Below are 26,175 nucleotides of genomic sequence, written 5' to 3'. Positions count from 1 at the left end.
AACTGAAGCCCTCAAATTCCCTTTCAAGGGACTGACTGGTTTAAATCAGGCTAGCCCAACTCAAACTGGTTAAAAGTGAATTCACTGGCTCAACCCGGTTGCAACTGGTTCCATGTTATTCTGGCTCGGTGTTGTTCCAGCTGGATAAAAACCAGTTTTGAACTGTCGGAACCAATATTACACAATTCAAATAGGCTTGACCCCATTTTGACCAATTCCAGTAGGCTCAGATGGATTTCGCTCAGCAGTTTACATGTGGTTTGGGGTACATTTTAGCTGGTTCAGACTGGATCACACTGGTTTTCATCAGGTCACAGTAGATTATGATGATCCCAATCCAGCCTGCTAGTGTGGTTGTTCCAGGACCCAGTGACTGGCAGGACCCAGCATCTCCTTCATAGGGGAGGATGTGGTACATCCCAGCTCCAGTCTCCCTGGTGATCAGGATGCCAGGATGGGGCTGTGCCAGTCCACTGGTCTGGTGATGCAGGCTCTTGTGGATCCAAGAAGCTCGCTTTTCTTTTGTTTTGTTTGACTACTCCGCGCGGCTTGTGGAATCTTAGTTCCTCGACCAGGGATTGAACCCGGGCCCCCCACAGTGAAAGTGCCGAGCCCTAACCACTGGACCTCCAGGGAAGTCCCAAAGCTCACTTTTCAACATATTTCATGGCGCCATTTGGGCAGGGCTCCCTCAAACTGTCTGGGGGGATGATTTGCACATGAAGCCCCCCTGGCTTGAATCAGCCTCATATCTGCAAGGAGGGGAGGGGGAGGGACCAGGAAGCAGAGTTTGTGCCTGGGTGCCCCGAGGCATACCTCTAGCAATCAGACTTCCAGAAGACTCCCCGCTCTGTACCAGCTGACTGTTCTAGACCAAATCAAAACAGCAGCCTCCAACCAACCCAGACTGGCTAAGGCTGCTTGTGACCAGCTCAAACCAGTGTGGACCGCCTTACTTTAGAGTGTCCTATAGAAGAGAAGCCCTTCGACTGTTATGAAAACGTAGCGATCTTAAAGCAAACACACACCCCTTCATAGCAGAGGATTCATATTCAACAAAGACTTGAAGGACCAAAAGTCTGCCTCAGGAACAGGAAGAGATAATGATGAAACACCCTAGGATGGAATGAATGTGGGGAAACCACCCCCAAATTAGACACCTTGATCAGTTAGGAATGCATTTCCATGCACCTGCTGGGAGCTTGTCCAAACAGGGAAGCTTGTTGTGTACAGAGGTCCAGAGGCTCCTGGCTCCTGGCTCCATGGATTTGTGACACGGGGATCGGCCTTCTCCTTGGGCGGGTCACTTCAGCCCCAGCCAGTGTCCGTATCCTTCCGGACGCCACTCCCTGTTCCGGGCAGGAAGCAGAGAGAAAAGGACAAAAGTCCACACCAGTCGTGGTAGAGATGGGAAAGATGGTGACTGCGTCTCGATGGAAGATGCATCTTTGGGGGGTACAAAGCTTTGGAATTCCCATGGAGGGTGCCTTGTAACTGGATGTGTCCCTCGAGGGGCCCCTGGAAGCCGTACCCATGGAGTGAGTGTAAGAGATGTTGTCTCCTGGGACACTGGGACGGCTCCACACACCCTCACTGATGGGTGTTTCTTACCCTCGTGCTCGAGGCGAGCCCCTGGGCAGCTGTGTGGACACTGCGTGGACTCTGGGAAGAATCCAGCCGACAGACTGTGCTTCCTGCCTTATTCCCTCTGAGGAAGCAGCCCCACGTCTGGTTGAACTTAGGAGCCCTCATGACTCTTGAGTGTTTAGTTGAACCTTAAAGTCTCTGATGACCTCTTTGTCTCCTATCGGCCAGAGATGTGCCAGTGACTGCACCCTGAACCTCAGGGTTGCCTGGACCACTGGGCTTCCAGGAAGCAGGGGAGCGGGTCTGGAGAGGGGGCTGGAGGGGACATGCCCTCGGTGTCGGCCACACCCCGTCTGGCAGGCGCGCATTCCAAGCGCAGGGGAGTCTTCGGGCATGTTCAGTCCTGCGGCCCAAGGTGTCAAGGGCTGAGAAGACCCGCTGTGACCTTGAGGAGGAGTGGGACTTCTGCCAACTCTGCACTTCGGGAAACCTTCCTGGAGCCTTGATGAGGGAGAGCCTTCAGTCCCAACTCATGCCTTACTTCACATCCTATGTTGTTAATAATAATGAAAGATGGGGCTTCCCTGGTGGCGCAGTGGTTGAGAGTCCGCCTGCCGATGCAGGGGACGCGGGTTCGTGCCCCGGTCCAGGAGGATCCCACATGCCGTGGAGCGGCTGAGCCCGTGAGCCATGGCCGCTGAGCCTGTGCATCCGGAGCCTGTGCTCTGCAACGGGAGAGGCCACAGCAGTGAGAGGCCCGCGTACCGCAAAAAAAAAAAAAAAAGAAAGATGATAGTTAACAGTTACAGTGATGCTGTCTTCACATGTCTCAGGTGCAGGGTGTGTGCCAGTCCCTGAGCTGGGCCCTGTGCATCTCCTTCACGTCAGCCTAACTCACAGGTTAGGAAGCAGTGAGGCTCCTCCGAGGCCCCGTGGCTGCCAAAGGGCTGAGCCGGGCCTTGGATGCACGTCTGGGTACTTGACAGCCCGCCCTCCTCTCCGAGCTGGTTTCCTGACTCCCTAGTACGCCTTCATTCAACACCATCAGTAATGGGCCAGATAGTCCTTGTCAGCGCTACTCGGGCCTGGCACGACGCTGATGCCTTAACCACGCTGACTCGGTGACCTCCTACCAACCCCCAGGGACGGTGCTGCCACAGATGAGTAAACCGAGGCTCAGAGAGGGCGCATGGTCAAGTGGTCCCTGCACAGCCGGGATGGGAATCTGGGCTGGGAACCGGGCTGGGGTCTGAGCTCGCCGCGCCCGGCTGTACTGTCCGAGCAGCCCACCGGGTGCAGCAGGAGTAGGGGCGCCTTCACCTGGTGAAGATGCACGGCTCCAGTTCTGGGGAGTCCACTGAGGCTAACCTTCTGGATATCAGAGCTGCTGGCCCCACTCAGGCTCAGAGTCACCAAGTCATTGAAGGAAGAGCCCCCCCCCCAACCGGTGACCACCGTCTGTGGGAAGATGCTGGCCTTCTCGGACCCTCTTGGTTTGGAAGGTTGACACTGCAGGGTACCTGTGGAGGGTGGACCCCTGCACAGAGCTCTCCCACCGTCCCGTGGGGAGGCATCCCAGGCGGCAAGGAGTAGCAGGAACGCCAGGGTGTTTCCTCCCACGGGCCGTGGAGGTGGCAACATGCGTCCACGTGGGCCAGAGGGTCACCTGCTTCTGAACGAGTATATGTGAAAGTCTAGCTTTTCTATCAAACCAGACATGTGCTTATTAAAACCCAAAGGCTGCTGCTGGTCTCGGGCAATGGAGCCCCACAGCAGCAGCTTCAGCACCAAAGGCTGATAGATGGTGTTCTGTTCGTCACACTGCTCTCCCCCTGGTCCAGCAGCCAAGGCTCCCGTGTGGTGGCCTGGACCACCCACACCCCACTAAGACCCTGGGCTCATGCTCAGATGCCTCTGGTCCTCCAATCCAGGGCCCCTTAAAGGGGTCCTTACACCCTGTCGTCTGAACCTGTCAATGTCCCACCATGGGTGCTGGGAGATCATGGGGGCCTCATCCCCCGACTTCCAGACCTCGGGCTGAGCTCACCTCACAGCTTCCCTCTCTGAGGGGTCCTCACAGTGGTGATGAAGCCACTTGGCTATATTTATACACTGGGCACTTCAGATCTCAGTCTTGGTTTGCTCTTAAAGTAAGCAATTGGGGTGAACTGTCCAGATAAGACTCCTAAGTTGAAGGCAGCTCTCACCTCCTCCTTGTCAGCCTGTGACGGGCAGGGCTCCCGAGCCCAGAGCAGGCCTGGGTGGACACGTGGGCCCCCTGGGTCCGGGGTGCTATTGGCCAGAGGGTGGGAGTCAGAAGGGAGTGGAGCGTTCCATAGAGGGCTTAGGAAAACCAAAAAGACTTCTCCTTGTTAGAAACAAACAAAACCATGTGAGATCTTGTCTCCAGTATTCTATTTGGTCAGCATGAATAGGGCTTGGACCTGTTTTTAAATGGGAACATTTATTCACGAATAGAGGTTTGTTAAGCTTTCTGTGAATAGTGCTTGTATCAATCCAAGAGCCATAAGATTGAAAAATGATTTCTACCCTGGAAATCTCTGTGGTACCTTCCCCTTTTCTATCTGCACATCCCAGACCCCTAATCGCTCTCTGCAGTAGAAGCCGTTGTTAAATTTCCTGTGAATCCTGCCAGAAATTTCCTGGGCATATATAAGACTATACATAGAGCTTTTTATTTTTTTTTAATATTTTATTGAAGTATAGTTGATTTTAGACCTTTTTCTTAAGATAGATATGGGCCACATGGGTCTGCACTTAGCTCTCTCACTTCTTGGTAGATTTCACTTCTTGATAGATTTCTTGGTAGAGACAACAACTATAACTTCACCTAATTATTCAAGTGGTAACACAGGAGTCAGTGACGTGGCCCTACGATGCCCTAGGATGGGGTATTAATCAGCCCCCTCTGGACTGATGTTTACATGGTTTCCACTCTGTGCAGCACTGAGCAGCCTCGTGGGTGAGTGCTTGTGATCAGGTGTGAGTTGACTTCTTTTCTTTTCTTTCTTTCTTTTTTTTTTTTTTTTTTGGTCGCATTGGGTCTTTGTTGCTGTGCGCAGACTTTCTCTAGTTGTTTCGGGCTAGTCTTCATTGCGGTGCACAGGCTTCTCATTGAGGTGGCTTCTCTTGTTGTGGAGCACGGGCTCTAGGGGCGCAGGCCTCAGTAGTTGTGGCTCACAGACTCTAGAGCACAGGCTCAGTAGTTGTGGTACATGGGCATAGTTGCTCCACGGTATGTGGGATCTTCCCGGACCAGGGCTCAAACCCATGTTCCCTGCATTGGAAGGCAGATTCTTAACCACTGCGCCACCAGGGAAGTCCCATGGTGTGAGTTGTTTTAGAGAAGCACTTCCTGGATAGAGCGGGGTTACAGGTTAGCATCACACCTGCTTGGATAAAGATGACCAGATTGCTTTCCCAAGAGGTAGAGAGGTCACATGGCTCTCCATCATGTGTGAGAATGTGGGTCACCTGTACTGTGTGCCATTCCCGTTTGCTCTTAGCCCCAGGCTGCTGGGTGGAAAGTGGTATCTTGGTAGTTTCACGTGCATATTTTCCATCAGAAGTGAATCCCAGATACCATTTTCCTATGCTTATAAGCTGTTGGTGTTTCTTTCCCTGTGCATTGCATGTTTATTTCCTTTGCCCATCCCTCTATCAGATTTTTGGTGTTTCTTATTTATTTGTGCTGTTCTTTACATATAAAGGAAATTAGCCCTTTGGTTTATATTGCAAGTTTCCCCCAGGTTACAGTTGTCTTTTGAATTTCTTTTTGTTTGTTTGTTTGTAGATTTTAAAATTTGCTGAACATTTTATGTAGTCAAGTGTATTCATCTTTTTCCTTTGAGGTTACTGAGTTTTTGAGATTAGTATGACCTTCACAGTCCTAAGATATTTTTAAGATAAAGTTTTCTTCTAGAGCTTTTATGATTTTATTTTGAATTAATTAAATATTTGATTTATTTGGAATTTATTTTGGTATATGGATCCAGGAAAAGTTAACATTTCAAATGAGACAGCTAACCAGTTGTGCCAAAGCTATTCAATGAATCTTTTTTTCCACTGGTTTGAAATGCAGCCTTCATCATACATGAAATTTGCCATGTACATGTAGGGCTGTTTCTGGATCTGTTACACTGATTTGCCCACTCAGGTTCCCGAACCAGGCTGCTTGCTTTCCTGGATTTATGCTGCATTTTATTCCCTGGTACAGCTAGTTCTTCCCCTTGCCACCATCATTCCTGATCACAAATTCCCTGGATCCCCTTGCATATTTATTTTTCCGTAGAAACTTTAGAATCAGTTTATCTAGTTATGCAATAAAAATTCCTATTGGTTTTTTAATTTGGCATGTCATGCATTAAATTTATCTATATAGGGGAAGTGTCAGCTTTACAATATAGAATCTTAGCCAGAAAAGGACTTATCTTTCCATTTATTCAAGCTTGTTTATCTTCATCAATGAAATTTTTTTCTTAAAAATCCAACACACATGTTGTTAGTTTATTCCTTGGTGTTTTATCCCCTTTATAAATCTTATCTCTTGTTTCGTTATTTTTTCTAACATATTACTATTGTGGCTACAAAGAAAGCTATTGATTTTTTAATACATTAAATTTGGAACAACTGCCTTAATGAATTCTTTTCTTTCTTGAGTAGATTTTTAGTTGTTTTCTTGGGTTTTTCTTGGTACACAGTCATGCCATCTGCAAATAAGAATGATTTTTGCTGCTTCCACTCTTGTTTTCTGTTACTTTTTCCTCTTGTCTAATTGAATAGGTAGAATACAAGGAACAATGCTATAGAATAGTGATTTCTTTTAAAATGACGCCTTTGGGGAAGATACATCTTTTTAATTTTTTATCATAAAAAATTTCAAACGTATACAAAAGAAGAGAGAATACTATGATGAACTTCTGTGCCCTCAGCTTCAGTTTCGACCTGCTCACGGCCAATCTTGCTTCATCTACATCCCCACCCTCTCCTAGATTATTCTGAAGCAAACCTCAGATCTCACTATCCTCTTTAAATGTTTCGAATATGTATCTCTAAAAGATAGGAAGTTTGTGTTTAAAGATATTGCAATACTATTACCACAACTAAAATAAAATAATCATTTCTTTGTATCATTAAATCCCCAGGCAGGGCTTCCCTGGTGGCGCAGTGGTTGGGGGTCTGCCTGCTGATGTGGGGGACGCGGGTTCGTGCCCCGGTTCGGGAGGATCCCACATGCCGCGGAGCGGCTGGGCCCGTGGGCCATGGCCGCTGGGCCTGTGCGTCCGGAGCCTGTGCTCCGCAATGGGAGAGGCCACAGCAGTGAGAGGCCCTTGTACCGCAAAAAAAAAAAAAAATCCCCAGGCAGTGTTTGCCTTCCCCCAGATTACAGTGTGCTTATCTGTATGAGGGTCCAGACAAGGGCCATGCATTGGGATCAGCTACATGTCCCATTCTCTTATGTGTCTTATTTTATAGGTTCTCTATCCATCTCTCTTTTTTCTCATTTACAATATTTTTGTTGTTGCTTTTGTGGAAGAGTCTGTATCATTTGTTTCATGGAGTGCCCTGTAGCCTGGATTTTGCTGATTGCATCCTCCTGGGGTTATTGCTGTAAAATGTTGGGTGTTTAGATAAAGAGGCTTGATCAGATTTAGTCTGGTTGTTTTGGGCAAAAAAACTCAACCTTCATAGGTATTGTGTTTTTCCATCAGGAGGCACATGCTGGTTCTTTGTTTCTCTCTTTGTAATATTAGCAGCCATTAATGATCATTGTCTAGATCCATTAATTGATTAGAGGTTTCAAAATGATGGTGTTTTAGTTCCATCATTTCTCATTTCTTCTTGATTATCTGGAGTTTTCCTCTGCAGAGAAACTTGCCCTCATCAAATATACAGTTACCCAGAGTACAGTTCATACAGGAAAAGCTAGTTAACTACTTGATTCTTTCTCTTTATTTAAAAAATTTTAAGTTAATAAGTTTCCCTAACAACCTCTAAAGATTGAAGCATGGTTGGCGTGTCCCACTGTGTCGTGGATGTTATCCTTATTGGGGTTGAGGTTGTCCTGTCTTTGGGAGGAGCCTCCCGAGGTTGGTTCCCGAGTCCTGTCAACATGACCCCTGTCATCTTTGGTAGCTTCCTTGCTTTCTGGTATGACTAGATATTGCAGGCTCATCTTAAACACCTCTCACTTCAGGACTAGGACAAGTTGTTTCTAACAGGAGCCCTGGGAAATCGTACTTAGAGACTGTAATCTGCTCACTTTGGGTGCTCATTGCTACTGATTTGGTCAGAAGGGTAAGAAATGTATCTGTGGTGGGGTGGCTCCCAGTGAGCCCCACCTGCTGGTATTCGTGGCCTTGGGTAACCTCTCCCCTTGAGAGTAGGTTGGACTTACTGACTCACTTCTAGTGGACAGAATATGACGGAAGGGATGTCCTTCCCAAGATTAGGTTACAGAAAGCCTGTGACTTCTTTCTTGCTCTCTCTTGCTTGCCTACTCTGCCACGTGGTGAGTAGCTCTGTCAGATAGATGCCCACGTGGGGTCTCTGGCCAGCAGCCCTATAAGTGAACTTGGAAGTGGATCCTCTCCTATTAAGATGGCTACAGCCCTGATTGTCATGGTGATTCCAGCCTTGAGAGAGACCCTGACCAGAGGCACCCAGTTAAGCCACACCCAGATTCCCCACCCACAGAAACTGAGATAATAAATGTGTATCATTTTAGCTGCTAACTTTGGAGATAATTAATTACCCATATGTATATATAAGTAACTAATACTCTGTATATTTTTAAGATAAAATACATCATGATTCATACTGATGCTTTGCTAGCACTATAGGGTTTTTTACATTTGTATCTTCCTTTTCCTATATCCCAAATCTCCAGTCTCAAGGTCACCAACATAATTCTGCATTTCTTTTATTCCACTAATCATACAGCAGTCACAGAATAGCAATACCAATGTCACCGAGGACACTGGATTACAGTATATACAGTAAAGATTTGTTTGCACTGACTTTTGTCTTTAGAGTATAGCTCACAAGGGATGTACCAGCAAATCACTGCATTTGACAATCATTCGGAATGGTTCTTCTCTTTGTGATTAGGTCATAACTGGATACACATTTAGATTCATTTTTCTTTTAAATCTTAGGAATTTACTTTTTAAAATTTAATCTCGTTTTATAATTATATAAAGTACTTACATGGTTCAAAAATCAAACATACATAACAGCATATATGCACAGATATTCAGTTCCTTTCCTCCCACTACAGATAAGCATTTTTGACATTTCACATACTTTTCTTATAAGCATATCTTCCCCTTTCTTGGATAATGAGTTGGGTAACCCCCGTCTCTCCATCCTGCTTTTTTAACTTAATCCTGAATCCTGGATGTGATGAGTTCCACGCTGGGCAGAGCAGGGCAGTGTGTGGAGGACTCTGCTGCTCCAGAGACCCGCCCGACCCCCGTGCAGTTGGATGTTCCCTCTGCAGGAACATTTGGGTGGTTTCCAGTTTTTTTGCTGTTACAAATAGGGCTGCAGGAAACAACCTTATGCATACGCCTTTTCCTATTTTTGCCAGTTTTTGTATTCATTCTGCTTTTTCTGGGAAAGAGTTCTCCCAAGTACAGGAAGCTTCTGCCCACGACAGGTCGTGGGCAGATTTATGCACTGTATCAGGTTTGGCTTTGACCTTTTTTTCCGTGACTCCCTGTTTTTGAGTCGCTTCCGCCCAGTGGTCAGTGACTTCATCTCCAGCCAGTGTCTAGTGCTCCTCCCTGTGGATCCCTCAGGCCTTTCCTCAGTGATGCTGCCCCCTGCCTGCAGACCCAGGCGTGGCCTCTCCCCGGGAGTGTCCCATGGTCTGGCTTTCAGACAGTGTCTTCTCTTTTACATCAGCCTTACAGGATCACCTTTACCCTTGCACGGCTTCTCAGAGGCACCGCCCTGGCTGTGTTGGGGCGTCTGGCTCTGGGACAGGCTGATGCGGTGGGCAAGGTATTGGGGGCCGGCAGAGCCCACCCGGGGCCAGACACCACCCCCGGGTCTGCCCAGTCTCATGTTCCTCCCTCTTGCCTCCTCTCCCTGTTACAGGCCCTTCCCAGGCCAGCTCTTCTATGATCTGGGTGCTTCCTGGACGTGGCCTCCGTGCCCTGCCTGCTCCCTGTCTATCCTTCCCGCCCTGCCCAGTCAGGGCTATGCCCCTCCTCCCGGTGGAGTCAGGTCCCTCTCTGCCTTTTGGATCCCCAGCCCATCTGACATCTTTCCTCCCCTGTATCTTCCACGCTCCTGGCCACTGGCTTCTGAACACAGTGTCCTGCCCTGCGTCCGCCCACACCCCCATGCTCACTTCCTCTGCTTCTTAACTGGGACTTGGGACTGGCTGCCTCCTTCTCGGTTCCTCCCTCACACCCCTCAACCCATATGCAAGGTCACTGCCCTATAAGCACTGGGGCACCTTTCTCCTCCCACCAGTGCCGCACAGCTGGGCATGCCTCCCTATCTAAGGCCCTTCTTTTCCTGGCCTCCCTCCACCTTCTCTGTCTGTGTGCCCTTCTTGGTTTTGCCGGTCACCTTCCACCACCTGGACAGAGAGCGTCGGAGCTCAGCAGAGCCCTGCCCCCACCCAGCTCCCTCCTCCCCTTGGTGATTCTCCCATGCCTGCAGCTTTACTTGGCACCAACATGCAGTTCCCTTGGACTCCTGAGTCCAGCTGCCCCCTGAGCTTCTTTTGGGTGACTCCAGGCTCCTGCCACTAAACTTGCTCAGAATCCTCCCCACCCCCTAAGCTCAGAACTCTCCCAGGGTCCTCTTCTCAGTGAGTAGCAGCTGTGTCCATCCAGCCCTGCAGTGAGCTCTCTAGCTCTCCATACTTCCTCCTCCAAGCCCCCTCCAGGTCCTACTGATTGAGCCTGCAGGGTGAATCAGTCTGTCGCTGTCTGTTCATCACCCTGTTCCGCATCATAATCATCATCATCATGACCGTCACCATCATCATCATCACCATCATCACCATCATCACCACCATCATCGCCATCACCACCACCATCATCACCATCATCACCACCATGATCATCACCATCATTATCACCACCACCATCATCATCATCACCACCACCATCACCATCATCACCACCATGATCACCATCACCACCATCATCACCATCATCACCACCATGATCACCATCACCACCATGATCACCATCATCACCACCATGATCACCATCACCACCATCATCACCATGATCATCACCATCATTATCACCACCACCATCATCATCATCACCGTCATCACCATCATTATCACCAGCACCATCATCATCACCATTATCATCACCATCATCACCATCGTCACCATGATCATCACCATCATTATCACCATCATCATCATCACCATCATTATCACCACCATCATCATCATCATCACCATCACCATCATCATCCTCATCATCACTTGCTTGCTAGGACTCCTTCAGTAGCCTCCCAGCTTTTTTCCCTCCCTCCCCTATGCTTTTTGCCTGTTTGCCTCCTGAGTTACTTTCTAAAGGCAGAGAGCTTGGGCTCCTTCCCTGACTGATACCCTGGAGTGACAGTCCTGGGTGTGGCCCCAGGATCCTCACATCTGGCCGGCACTTGCTCTGCAACCTCAGTTTATCCTAACTGCTGGCCCACCCCCTGCATCCAGCAGTTTGCACATCTCCCTGCCACCCCAGGGCCTTTGCACCTGTTCTTGCCTCAGCCTGAGAAGCTCTCTCCTCCTCTCCCTTTGGGGCTTGTTGATTCCCTTTCACCCTCCAGAGCTCAGCTCAGAGGGCAGCAGCCCCAGATCCCTCCCAAGGGTGGACTTCCCTGCTGCTTCTCCCCGGCCACTGTGTTCTGTCTTTGTGCCACTCACCATGGGCCATCCTGATGCATCTACTTTGTGACTGTAGGTTCCGTGTCTTTGGTCACAGAGGGCCTCGTGGACAAGAACTTAGAAATGCTTTGTGCCTGAGTCAGTGACTGGTCTTGGGCAAAATCATTTGACTCCACATAGACCATGCTTCTTCGTAAAATTAGGACACTGAGGTCTGCTTCATGAGCTTGTTGCAGGCCGGATGGAATGGAAGTTGCCCAGGAGTCTGGTGTGTTGGGGTGGGGCTGCACTCGGAGGCTTTCTGATTACACCCACAGTCCCATCCAAGGCTGTGCCCTGGCTCCACCCGGCCACCCCCTCCAAGACCCCAGGGAGCAGCAGGCACAGCTGAAAGAACCTGGGGCCAGGCCACTGGCTGGAAGCCTTGTCCACCCTCCACCTTCAGGATAATCCCCCCAAAGGTGGCAGGGCCGGGGGCTCCAAGGCATGGCCCTGGGGACCTCCCACCCCGTTCCTGTTCAGAGAAGCCAGTGGGGTGTCTGGTTCTCCAACGGGTGTTTCAGACGAAGGCTTCCTCTAGCGGGGAACACACTGAACACCTTACTTTTTCTTATCCAGGCTGTGCAGGGACATTCTGATACATGCATGTACATGTATTGTCGTGCAAAGATAGTTACTGGAGAAATCACCCTCTGGGGAGACCGAATCTCCTTCAAACCTCTCTCTCTGTTCTTTTGTTGTTCTGTATCAGCTTCGGGTTCATTCAAGAGTTGAGCAAAATAAGGACAGTTTATACCCAAACATGCATGGCCAGCTGCTTCAGTCTTAGAATGAAGCCGTTTGATCCTTGGTTCTGCATTTGGTGGTTGGAGTTGAGAGCTGTGGCTGTGAAGCTGAAGTACCACCCCCCGCGCCCCGCCCCCCGCGCTGGCCACTACTCTCTGCCACCTAAGGCGAGTGGGGCTGGGTGGGAGTCTGAGTGGCGGGAAGGTGCTGGAGGCATTGTCATGTGTATTGTCTCCTCTTTGAAGAAAGATCAAAGCAGGAATGAGAAGACCCCCTGCCCCATGGAGGGCAGCCTCTGCTGTAACAAAGCCCCCAGTCCCTCCCTGGCCTTTTCCCAGGGAGCAGGTGTCCATGGGTGCGAGTGGTGGACCCCACTGCCCGGGATGGGGCGCCCTTCACAACAGGAGTCTGTGCCCCCAGGTCGGCCCCAGATCTGGTGGCGACATGGGGCCAGCCTTTAGTAAGGCTACTCTGGGGCATGCAGTGAGACAGAATGGTCCAGGGAGCTGACCAAGGCCCCCCTGGGGAACTGGCAAGGGGAGTATTAGAAGACGGAGGCCTCAGAAGGTCTACCCTCACCCCCAGGGATGGGGGGGCACGGAGTGTCATGTGCCCCCCCCACCCCACAGACAGGGCATGGGGACACTTGCTGAGGACCAGGCCCTGGGCGCTGGCTAGGGGTGTGGGGCGGGCGGTGACCCCAGGGCTCCTGGGACCATCTGGACTTTCCCCCAGAACAGAGTGACGCCATCTACTGGTCGGTAATGGTCACTGCAGGGAGGGCCGGTGACCCTCTGCAAGAGGTGGACCCTGGGGCCGTATTCACCAGAGGAGCAGATGGCATGAGATGGTAGAAACGCAAGTACCCTGCTCAGGAGCCCTGAGGGGCAGGGTGGAGGCTGCTGCCTTGTACTAGATGCCCCGTTCCCTCTGTTGGGCATGGCTTCTGCCTCTCCCTGGCTGGTGACAGTCCCCGATGTGTCCACGTGCGGACCACAGCTGCTGATGGACTGACAGGGAGGGGCCCCCTCCCGGTGCCTCCCCTCTCCCATTATCCCCTCCCCTCCTCTGGCACCCCTAGCCCTGCCCACCTGGGAGAAGATTGCTCATCTGCAGAGCAGCGACCAAGGTGCCTGAGATGGAAGGGACAGCTTGCTTTGACCCTGGCCGTGGAGCCCCTCGAGGGTCAGCCGGCTTTCTCTCCCTTGTCGGGAGCAGAGTCCCTGGACAGCCGCCTGCCAGCCCCTGAGGGCGAAGCGGGTGCTGGCCTGTGCCTGGCAGAGGGGTTCCTCCTAAGGTGAACGTGTTGATCTTGTCTGCTGGAGGTCAGGTGGTTCCAAACAGGCTGCCCGGAGTGGGACCCAGTATGCGGGCATCAAGTTCAGATTCCAGGCCCCCCCCGCTCCGGCTTCCCTGAAGGGGCATCTCCGAGGCAGGGGAGGGACTCTGCAGGCTCCTGGGGCTCTGCAGGTGATTCTGGGCTCGGCGGGGGCTGCCTGGGGTCTTCCCCTCTCCCTCCTTCCCTCCTCAAATGACTTCAGCTTCAGCTGTTTTTAAATGACCTGCCACCTCCCACCACCCCATCAGGTACGGGGTTTAAAAGAGGGTCGTATCACTTGCAGCCAGGAGGTTCTGGGTGTTGGGTGACGGTGGAGGCTGTCACCCAGCATGTGGCTGCTTTGGGTCTGGTCCCGGCTCTGTCGCTTACATCTGCGTGACCCTCCCCCCGTGGCATCCCTTTGCCCTCCGAGCCTCCAGGCCCACAAGGCCATGTGAGCACGTGACCTGCCCTCAGGCACAGTCTGCTGTCAGGAGGCTGTCCCCCTCTTCTGGCCCCCGAGGCTCTGCCTTATCCACGCGGGATGACTTATCTTTTGAGCAGGATGCAAATGAAAGCTAGAATTCATCAATTAAGGCTTTGCATTTTATATGCTTTTAGCATTTAGGAAACTCAGATTTTTAATCTTATCTTTGCAAAAACCCTGTCAAGATAGAAATCAGGAATCCTCTCCCTCCACCCATTTTGCTGGCAAGGAAATTGAGTGAAAAAAAATTAGACAGCTGTCCCCAGGGCACAAAGCCTGGTCCAGCAGGGCTAGCGGAAGAGGTCAGACTCAGCCGGGTCTCTGGACCCCCAGTCCGGCTCCGTATATCCCCTTAGAGCTGACCCTGCTTTTCTGCAGACATCTGGGACCTGCGAGGATGTCACTTGATCATAACACCCAGAAAACACATCCCTTGTCACTGTCTCCCATCCCATCATTTGGGTCTCGCTTACCTGTTGCTCCTAAGATGAGCCTTTTCCATCATCAGATCCAGACAGTGTCCCTGTCTCTTCAGCCTGGGTTTGGCTTCCTGCACACTGGTTCTCAGCCTCTGAAAAGACCTTGCTTCTGAGTTTGCTTTGTTCACGTGACTCTAGGTGTCCAGAGACAGGACACCTCCCTGCCTGGCCCCCCTTGCTGTCCCAGCACCCAGGACATGGCTTGGCCCTCAATGCAGATGGGCGGCAGGGGGCGGGGGTGCCTTCCCTGTGCTGCAGAGTTGGGGGGGCAGGTCCCGTGCCCCACCCCCCTGGCACAGTCCCCGTGCTGCTTTGATTATTAAAGTACTTGGGGAGCCCTTCTCTGTGCCCGGCCCGCTGCTAAGCCCTGGCCCTGCCTCCCTGTGCCCTGGGCCCTGGGGTGAGCTGGTGCCCAGGCCAGAGGCCTGGGGAGTCACTGGCTCTGTATCGGCACCCCGTCCAGGGTGGCTCTTCCTGTCTTGGGTTGTCCGAGAGGCTGAGCACAGCCTCAGGCTCCCCTGTTGCTCCCCCAACAGGGGGTCTAGAAGCGGGCACGGAGCAGGGCTGCCTTGCAGCTGCCCGCAGCCAGGATCACGCCCTCTTGGCCTCAATGCTGCCTTGAAGCCTGACTCTCTCCGGTCTGGGTTGGGCTTGTGGTGATGACGGTGCTTTGTGACCGTGATAATTTGAAGTACCTGCCCCACAGAAATCAGTTCTTCCTGCTCTGCCGCAGAAAGGGCACGTGGGATCTGCGAGCCCAGCTACAGAAAAATAGGATAGGAAACCCTCGATTTGAACATTCATCGGGGGACATCGTGACTTTCTTGGGTTGCCTTTTTAAACACTGAAAGGGTGCGATTCTAAACCTGCCAGGGGCTAGGTCCCCACCAGGCCCTCCAGCCCCTCTCCCCACACTCCCCACCCCTCCCCCTCCCCACCTAGAGCCCAAAGCCCACTCCCCCCAAGGCTGCGGAGCACTTTGACCTCCTCCAGATCCAGCCAGGTCAGCTGCTTGTGAAGAACCTTCCCACAGAGACGGATGTGGTGGGGAGACCACGCTGAGGGGGCTGTGAGCTCAGCGGGGACCCCACTGAGCAGGTTGTCACCTGAGAACGAAGGTGCAGCTTCACTGACAGGACCCCAGGCCGACACTGGATTTGGGGCAGGTTTCTACACTTACTCTCTGAAATGTTCCTTCTCTTGAAACCTCAGGAGAAGATATGTATCTGGGGTGCCTGCAGGAAACCTGTGCGTTATGCTTTCACTCGAACAAACCAGCTCTGTGGGCTGGAGGTGGGGAAGAGGAAGGGTCCTGGAGGGGAGGGATGGGCTGGCAGGTGATCCTCAGGCCCCAGCTGGGGACCCCACTGCTGCACAGGAAGGCGGAAGGAGGGCTGGTCAGACGCCCACCGCGCAGGACGCGGGTGTGTCTGGGAGCAGAGGTGATGCTCTGTCCAGGACACACAGGAGGGGCAGCGGGAAGTGCAAGAGGATGGAGAAAGGTATGAAATAGCCATGCACAGAGGGGGAGGGGGCGCTTCCCAGAGGAGCCCGATAAGGTTGCCAAGGAGTTCTGAGGGCATCCAGGGCCATGAATTTGTAATGGAACCACTTTGGCTTGCTGGGGACTTTTTCCAGCCAGAGGAAGCCTGGGTAGAGTTTTGCTAAATCTCCAGGGCAGGCAGACAGGATGTGAGCGAGGCAGCTGAGGGCTCGGGGCAGGTGGTGTTGAACTGGTGGATGGTGCCGTCCACTCTGGGTGAGTGGGTGGTGTCAGAAACAGTGGTTGGAGGTGAGACTGCAGAACACTGGCGGAGGGGACTGCTGGCCCTGAGGGCTTGGGTTTGCAGCATAACCAGCTCTGTGGACACTGGCATGGCTTCGGGTGGCCTAGCTCAGGAAGGAGGGGAGCCTGAGAGCCAGGGCCATGGTCCCCAAAAGAAGGGCTCTGGCTGGAGGTGGGCAGTGAGAGGGAGGAGGCAGGGAAGTGAAGAACGTGGTCATGGGCCTGGGAGCAGGGCTGAGCAGTGACCTCCAGGTTGGCAGACTGTGGACTCGGGGCCACATCCTTTGGCCACCAGTTGCGTGTGTGAAGCTTGGCTGGGGTGCAGCAGGCTTGCTCACACACACGCTGCCTGGGCCTGCTTTGGTGCTCCAGATGCTGAGGTGACTAGTTGCAAAGAGATAGCAAAGCCTAAGATCTTTGTCGTCTGGCCTTTTACAGAAAAGGTTTATTGGCTCCTACCTAGAGGGGCCTGTCCAGGAGACAGGAGCCAGTAGCCACGTGTGGCTATTGACATGTCAGCTAATTAGGATTGCATACAGATTTTTAAATTCAGTTTCTCTGTTGCACTAGCCAACATGTTCAAGTTCTCAAAAGCCACATGAGGCCAGTGGTTCCCGTATTAAACAGCTCAGAGATGGAACGTTCCGGATCATGCTGTTGGCACCTCAGGTCTCAAGACAGCTGATGGAACAGGGACCACGTCACCCAGCCTGGACCTGGGGTGTATGGCATGGGAGGAGCCAGACAGGCCTTGTGAGGGGTCTGCAGGCTCGCGGGAGCCCCAGGGCACAGAACTGGAGCGCGGTGGGCAGTTCCCATCACCGTCCAGAGTCACCGAGGGCTCTGGGGCAGGCATGGAAATGTTGGGGAAAGGGCGCCTCTGGGGTTGCAGCACACAGCTGTCCCCTCGGAGGCCCAGGTGCCTTAAGTGACAGCTGCCTGGCCCCGGGATTATCCTCCTGACACCATGGGTGCAGGGTTTCCTGGCCGGGTGTTGATCTGTGCAGTTACTTGTACGGTGCGCTGTCGGGGGCAGGAGCCCCGCCCCCCCTACTGCCTGCAGACGGGACAACCGTTCAGCCTTCTCCTGTGGCCCGTGGCCCCACTGCCTTGCCTTTGTCCTTCAGGGCTGACAACTGTGCCCCCTTCAGTTCCAGGGCCCTGTGAGCCAGAAGACCTCATCGATGGGATCATCTTTGCTGCCAACTACCTGGGCTCCACGCAGCTGCTCTCGGAGCGGAACCCATCCAAAAACATCAGAATGATGCAGGCACAGGAGGCCGTCAGCCGGGTCAAGGTAGGGGCAGCCCAGGAGCGCCCGGGTTCCCTGCAGGGAGCACTGGAGCGGGATGGGTGACACGGCCCACTATCCAGCGCTGACTCCACAGCCCTGTGCGCGAGAGTGGGAATGTCTGAGGTGCCTGGCGGGGCCGAGGGAGAGTTTGCCTTGGATGAGAGGACGCGGGCTGGGGACAGAGAGGTTCCATAATGAGGAACTGCCACTGGGCACCCAGGACACGTGATTTTTAAAATGTAATTGTTCCGAAGCATTCCAGTCACGTGTTTGTGTAGAGCCTCTCATCCCATTTTGACCGTCTCTGGATCTTTAGTGCCAAAGTACTTGCAGAAAGGGAAGCAAAAAAACCCCATACGTTTTATTTAAATCTATGACCTCAAGGAAAACTCTGACGCGCTTGCAGCTCTCCGTGCCCGTCATTCGGATCACCTGGGTTTGAAGGGTGGGTGCAGCCGGGCAGGGGGAGGACAGGACCAAGTCAGCAAAGCTGATGGTGTCAGGAGGGAGGGGCAGTGGTCTGAGGAGGTGCCCCTCTGGGCAGTCGGGGGTCTCCCTGCGGGGTGAGGAAGGATGTCAGCCCCCTCCCCATCCTCACCGTACTCTGACCTCCTGGATGGAGGGGGAGGGGCTCCAGGCATGAGCTCTGCGCTGTAGTCGGGAGAGGGCAAAGCAACCTGTCCTTCCTTCGCTTTGCGTCCACCTGTTTTTCTTTTCTCTTTCACGCTGCTCAGAGGATGCAAAAGGCTGCTAAAATCAAGAAGAAAGCGGTGTGTAGGATGTGGGGTTTGCTTGTGTTTCTGTGGCATGTCCTGTGCAGGGGGAGGGGGCTGGGGGAAGCCCCAGGAGCAGGGACGATGTGGCAGATGGGTTTTTCTCTTCCTTTGGTAGGTCAATGCTAGACTTTTGAATGAAATCACAGACACTTTTTTTTCTTTAAGCCGCCCACTTACAGAGGCATTTAATCGTTGCCCTTTTTTTCATTTTTCTTTTTTAGAGTCTCCATGAGCTAGAGGATAGTTACCGCCATGACGTGGCCGTTTTGTGTAGACGTTTTTAAATGTGGCATTTGATGCGACCATGTGATGCGTTCAGTGCCTAGGGCCCCTGCACAGAATTAATTAAATCGCTCTGATATTTAGACTCATTAAGTTTAATTTACTGAATCGGGATAATGAGAAATGCAGTCTGCCCAAGGGATGCTTTCTCTATTGAGAAGTTTCTGGAGCATGGGCAGGCTTTTAAAAATCTCGGGTCGACCTTCAGCTGTTTGCTCATCAACCTGGTCGTTTAGTAAATGCTGGGCATGTTTTAACTATCCCCCTGATGCAGGAAGTATCCAGTGCTCTGTGTCCGAGGGGCTGTCTTGGCACTGGATTTTGCTTGGGCAGCAGGAGAGCTAGTCCTCTGTGCCCGCCTGGAGCACTGCATTCTGGCAGTGTGGCCAGAGGACCCTGCGCGGGGTCTCCCTTCCCGCTGCAGTGAGACCTCCCTCCCTGTGATGCTTGCTCTTTGCCCAGCGGCCTCTCCTGGGATGCCTTCAGCTGCGGGCGAGGAAGGAACTCACGCATCTCCCTCTGCACAAGCCACCTTGTGCTGGGTGTCTCCAGGCACAATGGAACGAGCCTGGCTTTGCAGACCTACAGTGGGGTGTGCTTCCCCCAAGGCGATGGCCCCCACCCACAGTCACCCCATGCCCCCCCGGCAGCTGGAGCAGGACAGCGTGGACCACGGCCTGCTCCTTGGGTCTGTAGTCCGGAGAGCTCAGAGGGGTCGGTGTAGGCAGACCAGACCTTGGTGCCAGCCAGGCCAGCGGTTACCTCCATGAAGAATTGTTCTTTCTCTCGGCCAGGAAGATGCTCAGGGTCATTACCAAGGGCCCCTTCACTGATCTGCCTGCAGCTGGCCAGGCAAACAATGATGGGAGGGTCTCCATGAGGGACCAGTGTCCCCGGCAGAGAGTCCCCACCCCAGGGATTTGCTGGTGACTGTAGGGGTATGGACCCCCATCCACAAGTGACCACAAAGAAGAGGCTCCCCCAGTGACCAGAAAGGAGTATTTATCTTGGTGGAGAAACCCAAGAACTCGCATGTCACTGCCACTGCACAGTAGTATTTAGGATCCCCTGTGACAGGCTGTCCCAGTTTAGGGCAGACCTCGAGCAGTGCATTCAGCTTCCAGAACATTCTTTTGCACATTGCTCCAGCCGTATGATGGGTGTACCCGGGAGAGGACAAAACGGGCATCTGTAGGATGGCTTCTCCAGTGTCCTGTGAGGGCAGCGCCCCGTCTGGTTGAGGTCTTGCTTCCTTAGGGTTTTTGGAAGCTGGACCAATGCTGCTGGGGGTTGACATGACTGTGGCTTGAAACTAGAAGAAAATGCAGATATGCTAATCCACCTTCTTGGAAAAATTTCTTCCCCTTTACCTGGGGATACTTGGAATCCCAAATCCAAGAAATGTAGCTCCAATCCACAGACCCTGTGTAGCCGCCGTGTTCCAGAAGGGTGGGCAGGCAGGCCCGCTTCTCCGGGGGTTGGCGACTGCGGTCTGGATGCTGCGACACAAGCCCCCCAGCGTCCGGGCCCCTCCAGGCTCAGCCTCCTGGAAGCGGTCCCCCCTCCCACTCCTGTGCCAACTGCCCTGAGAGAGCTCACTCAGCTGGGATGTGCTGGGGAGGCCTGTGTTTAGACTCCCATGGCTGCTTCTGCTGAGGAGCTTCTCCCTCTAGGGGCGCTCAGGGTCCTTCGTGAGATTGTCAGGCCTTTGTTTGAGTTAGTTTTTTTTAAAGGTTTGTAACAGTCTCCACCATCCTTTCTTAGAATTCTGAGGGGGATGCTCAGACGCTCACCGAAGTGGACCTCTTCATCTCCACCCAGAGGATCAAGGTGTTAAACGCAGACACACAGGTGAGCTTTGGAAGACGGTGCTTTAAAATCGTGCGCAGGAGCTCCCAGGAGAGCCAGGTCGAGCTGCAGACCCCCTCTGCGGGGGTGAGACGGCGTCCCTGGGACAGTCCCCCCGGCCCCTGCTGTGAAACGTAGAGCAAGCTGGGGGTGGGCAGCAGCCTCGGGCCTAGTGGGGTGAAGCTGACGATCAGGTGTGCACAGCAGCAGGGATGAAATAGAGACACACCATGAAGGGGAGCCGGGTAATGGGGGGAGGGCGTGTGCTCACCATCGGGACTATGGAACGGCCCTCTCGAGGCCTGTGCGTGCGGGGCTGGGAGATGGAGCTGGAGGGTGGAGATCCGGGTGGCCCTCCACACCCCCACCCCACCCCGCCCTGCCCCAGCCCGGCACAGCAGCGCTCCAGAGGGGAGGGTCCTACGATTTCCTGCCTGTAAACCACGTGCCCAGCTCGTGCCTGACCTCAGTTCTTCTCGTCTTCCTGTGCCTGGATCCGTGCACAAGCCTGCCATTGTGGGGAGACAGGCAAGCAGACACAGGAGCCAGATGGAGGGGGCTGGGAGCTGGGTGTGAGCAGGGGCACGGGTGGATGAGCTTTGCAATGCAGGCGGGAGGGAGGTGGCCGAGGACAGAGATGGGGAAGGGCCCCACTCGTTCTGGGGACGGGTGAGGCCGGCCAGACGCCGGGGTGACAGCCCCTTCTTGCTGTTGGCAAGTGGTCCATATCGCGACGCTGAGTATGTGGGCAGCCAGTTCCCCAGCACCCTCTGCCCAATGGTGTCACATCCAGCAGTGACCTTGTCAGACTCAGTTACAATGCCAGAAATGCAAACTGGTGATTTTCTCTTCTGTTCTGCTTCCAAGTTTTACTGTCTAACGTGCTTCTGTGCAGAAGAGCTTCTTTTTTTCCTTTCCCCTCTTTTTTTTCTCTCCCTTTTCACTGTGGACTCCCAGATATTTTTTTAAAAACTTGTGTTATAATCCCTTACCATCGTTATTCTCTTGGGTGCTCAAATCACCCAGATCTGGCCAGGGCCTTCCCACTGGGCCCTGCGCAGTCTGCCTGTGGTCTTGGAACACGTTCCTGAGACAATGAGATGTTCTCCAACCTCCTTGCACTCCCTGCCCGACACCTGGAACCGGCCATTCTTCAAGGAGCCGTGGTTCCTGTCCATGGGGAGGGAGGCACAGATGGGCTCTGCCCATCATTGCTGGGGGGCCGTGGATCCTGGGCCCTAAAGATGAACCAAGCTGGACAATATCTGTTTTTAAAAGCCAAGAGTTCATACACGTGCCCCCTATTTGAGACCGGCTCCATAGGGTCTTCCTCACCTGCCCCCTACTCCGTACGCACCCTGGTCCCACAGTGTAGATCGTGGCTCCTGACTCCCTCAGTGTGTTTTCTCGCTTGGTCTTTCCTGGGGTGGACCATGCCCATCGCTGGGCTGCTGGGAGGAGCACAGGTTGGCTCTCAGGTAGTGGATGTCACCCCTGAGGACCCAGTGGGTGGGAAGACCTGATGTGTGGGGACAGAGGAGGCTGCAGGATGTGTCTTGGAGTCAGAGTGGCACTGTGATGTGGTTCCTGCTACGGCTCCCTCCCAGCCCCCGTGCTCTGCTGTCCGCCCACCGTCTTGGCCCTTCCTCCTCACCGGTCTGTCCCAGCGGCCAGGCCTATGCCTTGGCCCTCTGATCTTTGTGTCCAGCTGCCCTGTCCCCCGTGGGGCCTTGAACTTGGTGAGAACTGAGGGAGCCACCGAACCGGGTCAGGCGTAGGACACTTCACAGCCTCTGGCTTTGTTTCCTGATCTTTCGTGGGCAAACTGTCTGGACTAGATCCTCCCTCCCGCCCCCCCAGCCCTCATCCCTCATCCACCCACCTGTCAGGGTCCCCGAGACCACCCCAGGTTCCATAAGTTGATAAGAGGCCTCAAGGGATTTCAGCATATAGTTGTACTCAAGGCTGTGATTTACTACGGCACCAGGATACAGAGCAAAACCAGCGAAGGAGAAGATGCCTGGGGCTGAGCCCAGGGAAACCCAGGGTCCTCGCCTGATGGGGTCACACAGGATGAGCTGAACTTCCCAGCCACGAGCTGCGACTGAGACGTGGGCCATCGGTAAGCTCGAGAGCGTTAGCGCCCAAGGTCTTTACTGGGGGCTGGTCACATAGGCACCTGTGCTGTCTGCCATGCACCAAAGTCCCAGGCTCCTGAAAGCAAGCGGGGCTCAGGCTGGAGCACGCTGCTTGCCCAAATGCCTCAGGCAAGGTGAGTCACTCTTATCATGTCGGGTGGCATGTCGGGAACCCTCCTGAAATCCAGGTTCCCAGACGGGCCGAAGGCCACCTGCAGGCAGGCTTTCTGCAGACAGTGTCAGGCCTGTTCTGTCAGCCCTTCTCTGATGCTCCTGAATCAGCGGAGACTGGAAACTGGGCCCATCCCTGTGAACTTGAGGCCTTGGACAAGTTTCCGGACATCTCGGAGCCCTGTTGATTCTCAGAGGAGAGCCCGGCGCCGGGCCCCTTGAAGGACAGATGAGGCGACTCAGAGCAGGGCTCACATATGCCAGCCCCTTCCCCTCACTCCTCCCTTCCCTCCTTCTGGGTCTTTGGTGTCTGAACAGGGCCCGGGGACAGGGCGTCCGTTCCCAAGAGTGGGCAGACCCAGAAGCCACGATTTCCTTTGCTTGCTCATTCAAGGTCGGTCCTTAACACACGTGGGCTTTCCATCCCGCCAGCCGCAGCATCGTGGCCAAGTCATGCACAGCCACTGCCCAGACCAGCATCTGTTGGCCGGTGCTCACCTCCCGGCTACAGAGCAGGGCTGTGCTGTGGTTTTGACCGTCTGTCTGTGCTGGCTTTTTGCCCTGTTGTGTTCTTCCTGAAGCCTTGCTTTCTCCACTTCGGTTCTTGGGTTCTCTCTAAGAGTCCTGACTGCCACCGTAGACCTCCTGGCATCTTCTCCTTCTCCTGCATGCTGTTCCCTGCCCGCATCCTCTGCGGAGGGCTGGCTGGGCCCCCATAGTCACAGCTCCTGCCCTGGGGAGCCTCTGGTGGCTGCTGGAGGTGCCCGTGGCTCCCTAGGTCTCTGTGGACAGGAATGTTCCAGAACCACAGAGCAGGAGACCTCAGGGTTTTCAGCCTATGCGGGCTGCCCCAGGGACGGGGCAGCTACTGATGACTGGGATCTGGTGTGGAGGAGGATGTGCCGCTGATCTCCAGCAGGTCAGGTGTCCTGGGGAAGCCCGAGGCTCCCTAGGGCTCAGCTTCATGGCCATTGGGTCGGCCGAGCTGTGCCAGGCCAGGGGAAGGGCAAAGTGAGGACGGCACCCAGGACCATCAGGACAGGGTCCTCGACGGGCAGCATCTTGCTGGAAGTCTCGGGCAGGAGGCAAGCTGGTCATGGGCCTTCTTACCGCCCCTCCAGTGGTCTTTGAAGTTCAACTTTAAAAGTCCTCCCCCTTCTCTGGTTGAACTTCACCTCTGCTCATCGGAGGTTTTTTTTTTTTTTTTTTTTTTTGCGGTACGGACCAGGCCACGAACCCGTGTCCCCTGCATTGGCAGGCGGACTCTCAACCACTGTGCCACCAGGGAAGCCCTTCGTCGGAGGTATTTAAAGAGTGTTTTGATTCCCCGTTTTCCAGTGGAAAGCACCCGTCTCTCTGTCCCATCGGGCTCTCCTCACCGTGGCAGTTTGCAGCGTGGTCGGTGCCCGGCATCTTCCTCTCTCATTGTTCCTCTCCTCGTCCCGGCGTTCCTGTGCATCCTCACAGCCAAGTCTCCCCACGCGGGGAGTCCTCGTTCTTCAGGGGAAGCAGCTCCCTCCTGGGTCTGCTCCCCCCTCCGTGCCCACCCACCTCCTCTGCGGAGCCTGGTGGGGAGTGAGGGCTGGTGGCCTCATCCCACATCTGCTATGCAGGGAGCAGGTCTCCTGTGGGTTGGTAAGCAAAGCCCCACCATTGCTGGGGCCCTGTCCCTCTCCCATGAAGAGGCCCTGGGGGAGAGAGAGAACTCGGGGTGTTTGCACACACGGTTGAAAACTAGATCTGGTGGAATTTCTCTCTGTTCTCTTCCACGATGGAAACGTCAATGACTTTTCTTGCTGGAGTACAGCGGGTGTCTGGGTCATTGCTCTTCGCGTTCTTGACAGGGAGGTCAGGGCTGGTGGGAGAAGCAGAGGTGCCCGGCTCCCGAGGAGCCCCCATCTCACTGGGAAGACGGGACACACCTGGTTACCTGTGTGCTCAGGAGAAAATGCTGGCCGCCCCGAATAAGACAGGCCGGGTTCCCTGTCTACACACCCTGGAACCTCGGAACTGGCCTTGGGGAGAGGGAAGGTCATGCAGGGTGAGCTGGGGGTTGGGGGTGGATAGTGCTTCCTAAAGATGAACTAACCGAGCACTGGCCCCTGCAGGCTTTGGGGTCCCAGAGAGCGAGGAGAACAGGAGCTGGGAAGGTGGGTCAGAAAGGTTCCATGAGCCGTGGTCTGGCTGCCTGGCTGAGGTGTCTGGAGTAGCCTGGCCAGTCGTGGGCACTGTGGATCGTTTGAGAGTTTGCTCCAAGGTCGCTGAGGATGAACTGGAAGCGTGGTGGTAGGAGATTGGTTTGACTATAAAATAAGAAATGTTAGCAGAGAAGCTGGGAGGCAGGAACAGATGCAGAGACTGGGGGAACTCGAGTGGCCGGATGGGGCAGGAAGGGGACGAGGCCACATGGCGGGCGGCCTTGTCTGGGAGGAAGCGGGCTCTGCCACTGACAGGTGCTCGGAGATGGGGAGAAGCTCATTTCTGACACCTGGGGGCTGAGTCAGGTGTTTCTGAAAGTGGCTGGAAATCAAGAGATTCCGAAGAGCCACCTTCACTGTCCCCTTTCCAGCAGCCCCTCCTGGAACGGGGGGTTCTTGTGGTTATAAACCGCACCCTCCCACCCCGAGCTGGCCAGAAAACACAGCAGCTCCAGGAAGGCAGGTGTGCAGAAGTGGCTTCTGAGGAAGACAGGGGCTGCAGAGGTTGCAGAAATGCCCCATTTTCTTTTCTGGAAAGAGGACAAAGGCATAAAAGACCAGCTGATAAGTTTCTCAGAGCCTCTGTGTGCAGCCTTGTTAGGTAGGGGTCCCGGGAATGATGCTTGGTAGAGATTTCTGCCAGATGACAAAAGCTATCGAGAGTGATGGGCCCGCCAGGGCCCCGGGGGGGTTGAAAGGCTGCGGAGACCCATCCATCAGAGTCAGGCGGGCTGCCTCAGGACCCCCTGCCCAGGCCCATGCTGCTTGAGCTCCTGGGATGAACTCATCCCTGGGAAACACTGGCTCTGGAGCCTTCCTCCTCTGCTTGGCAGGGAGTCTGGGCCAGGCGCCCACCTTGCAGGGAGAGGCTCCTTCTCCAGAGCCACAGACGGCCTCTGATCGGGTGGGGACGGGCCTCAGCTGCTGCCCCTCCCCCACAGGACCGGGAGCCCCACCCAGCATCATGCCCCTCCGAGCATCATTTTGGAAGCTGCGGGGCTAAGGTGAAGGCACATCACCTGGACTGGGAATCATCACCCTAAAATGCTCTGTTCGCTGGGGCAGTGGCTCTCTACCCAGGAGACTCTGTCCCTCAGGGCAGATCTGGCCACAGCTGGAGATCTTTGTGGTCGTTACAA

The 26,175-nt window shown here is 54.1% G+C and overlaps 1 protein-coding gene across 4 annotated transcripts in view; it reads left to right on the top strand.

Annotated features, from left to right (window-relative positions):
* The window catches only part of APBA2 (amyloid beta precursor protein binding family A member 2), a gene marked incomplete at its 5' end in the record, with an annotated part of 66,860 nt that overhangs the window by 23,690 nt on the left and 16,995 nt on the right, over nt 1-26,175 (top strand). For 2 of the 4 annotated variants that reach the window (XM_082618837.1, XM_082618836.1), the window contains 3 exons: nt 17,481-17,626; nt 18,358-18,393; nt 20,446-20,532. In XM_082618837.1, coding sequence (XP_082474963.1) covers nt 17,481-17,626; nt 18,358-18,393; nt 20,446-20,532 — 269 coding nt within the window. The remainder of the gene's footprint in view (nt 1-17,480; nt 17,627-18,357; nt 18,394-20,445; nt 20,533-26,175) is intronic. The other 2 variants (XM_082618835.1, XM_082618834.1) reach the window with 1 other exon arrangement.

This window comes from Mesoplodon mirus (assembly GCF_964341445.2).
Source record: "Mesoplodon mirus genome assembly, chromosome: 4".
Taxonomy (NCBI): domain Eukaryota; kingdom Metazoa; phylum Chordata; class Mammalia; order Artiodactyla; family Ziphiidae; genus Mesoplodon; species Mesoplodon mirus.
The sequence above is the reverse complement of the archived record's forward strand: the minus strand, read 5'-3'. Positions and strand labels throughout refer to the sequence as shown.